The sequence below is a fragment of the Priapulus caudatus genome, unplaced genomic scaffold (assembly GCF_000485595.1).
Source record: "Priapulus caudatus unplaced genomic scaffold, Priapulus_caudatus-5.0.1 Scaffold1510, whole genome shotgun sequence".
Taxonomy (NCBI): Eukaryota; Metazoa; Priapulida; class Priapulimorpha; order Priapulimorphida; family Priapulidae; genus Priapulus; species Priapulus caudatus.
The window spans coordinates 94,384-96,128 of record NW_014578571.1 but is presented as its reverse complement, the minus strand read 5'-3'; the positions used below and the strand labels follow the sequence as shown (position 1 = coordinate 96,128).

The following is a 1,745-nucleotide window of genomic DNA, read 5'->3' as shown; positions in this document are numbered from 1 at the left end:
TTCCTCACCCTTCTTCTCTTTCCTCACCCTTCGTCTCTTCCTCATCCTTTCTTCCTCGTCCTTCTTCTCTTTTCTCACCCTCTTTCTTCACCTTTCTTTCTTCAAACTTCTTCTCTTTCTTAACCTGCTTCTCTTTCTTAACCTGCTCTTCTTTCTTCACCCTTCTTCGCTTTCCTCACCCTTCTTCTCTTTCCTCACCCTTCTTCTCTTTCCTCACCCTTCTTCTCTTTCCTCACCCTTCTTCGCTTTCCTCACCCTGCTCCTCTTTCTCATCCTCTTCCTTCTCTGTCCTTTACCTTATCCTATTCCTGCCTCTCCCCTACCCTCCTTCTCTTTACCCTCCCATACCCTCCTCCTCCTCTTCCCCTTCCCATGTCCTTCTACTCTTCCTCCCCCTCTCACTACCCCCTCCTCCTCCAATTCCCATCTCCCATTCTTGTCTCTCTCATACCCACCCCCTCCTATTCTCTTCTCTTCCTCCTCACATACCTTCCTCTTTTTCCTCCTATTACCTTCTCTTCCTCTCCTCCCACACCTTCCTATTCCCCCTTCCATACACTCCTCCTTGGCTCCTCCCCGTATCCTTCTCCTCCTTTTTCCCTCGTAGCTAACCACAGGCTTGATGTCTAGCTGTGCGAGTCGTACTGACAAGCGTGTGTGCTGACTGATATATATGATATATGATGTGTTTGATACAGATGCTGCTATGGAGACTGATGAGGAGAGCAAGATCGCTGCGAGGAAGGTCGTTCAAGGTCTGTCGTCAGCTCAGAAGCTAGGAATCACGAGGTATCTACTACTCATGCACAGACAGCAGAGAAACAAAGGATTAATAATTAATAAATAGATAAATCAATTAATCAATCAGTCAGTTTATTAATACAAATATTATATATATATATATATATATATATATATGTGTGTGTGTGATGTCACTGTAACGTGTGTACGTGTCTGTGATATCATTAGTGTGTACATCTGTGTGACGTCACTATAACCCCGTGTGCACGTGTGTTTCTATCACGTCATCGTAACGCGTGTACATCTGTGTGACGTCACCATAACCCCGTGTACACGTGTTTCTATGACGTCATCGTAACGCGTGTACCTCTCTCTCCGTCTGTCCGTCCCACAGGGCGTGCGTGGGTCTCATCAGCGTTCCCCCGGAGCCGGACACGCTGCACGCGGTGATGCGTCTGTGCCTGCGTCTGACGCGGGAGCGCGCGCTCGCGAAGGTGTTCGCGTCGATGGGCGGGCCGCGGCTGCTGCTGCAGCTCACCGAGGCGTCTGCCTTCACCGGCTTCACCTCGCTCGCCACGCTGCTCATACGCCACGTGCTGGAGGAGGGGGAGACACTCAGACACACGATGGAGAAGGTAGGCTGCACGAGGGAGGAGGGAGGGAGGAGGGAGGAGGGGGAGACACTCAGACACACGATGGAGAAGGTAGGCTGCACGAGGGAGGAGGGAGGGAGGAGGAGGGGGAGACACTCAGACACACGATGGAGAAGGTAGGCTGCACGAGGGAGGAGGGAGGGAGGGAGGAGGGGGAGACACTCAGACACACGATGGAGAAGGTAGGCTGCACGAGGGAGGAGGGAGGGAGGGAGGAGGGGGAGACACTCAGACACACGATGGAGAAGGTAGGCTGCACGAGGGAGGAGGGAGGGAGGAGGGAGGAGGGGGAGACACTCAGACACACGATGGAGAAGGTAGGCTGCACGAGGGAGGAGGGAGGGAGGAGGC

General features: G+C 52.8%; 1 protein-coding gene across 1 annotated transcript in view; it reads left to right on the top strand.

Annotated features, from left to right (window-relative positions):
* Window positions 1-703: 703 nt before the first annotated feature.
* LOC106816862 (E3 ubiquitin-protein ligase HUWE1-like) overlaps window positions 704-1,745 on the top strand; it is a 4,026-nt gene continuing 2,984 nt past the window's right edge. Inside the window, exons 1-2 of the mRNA XM_014821505.1 lie at window positions 704-789; window positions 1,136-1,376. Coding sequence (XP_014676991.1) covers window positions 707-789; window positions 1,136-1,376 — 324 coding nt within the window. The 5' untranslated portion in view covers window positions 704-706. The remainder of the gene's footprint in view (window positions 790-1,135; window positions 1,377-1,745) is intronic.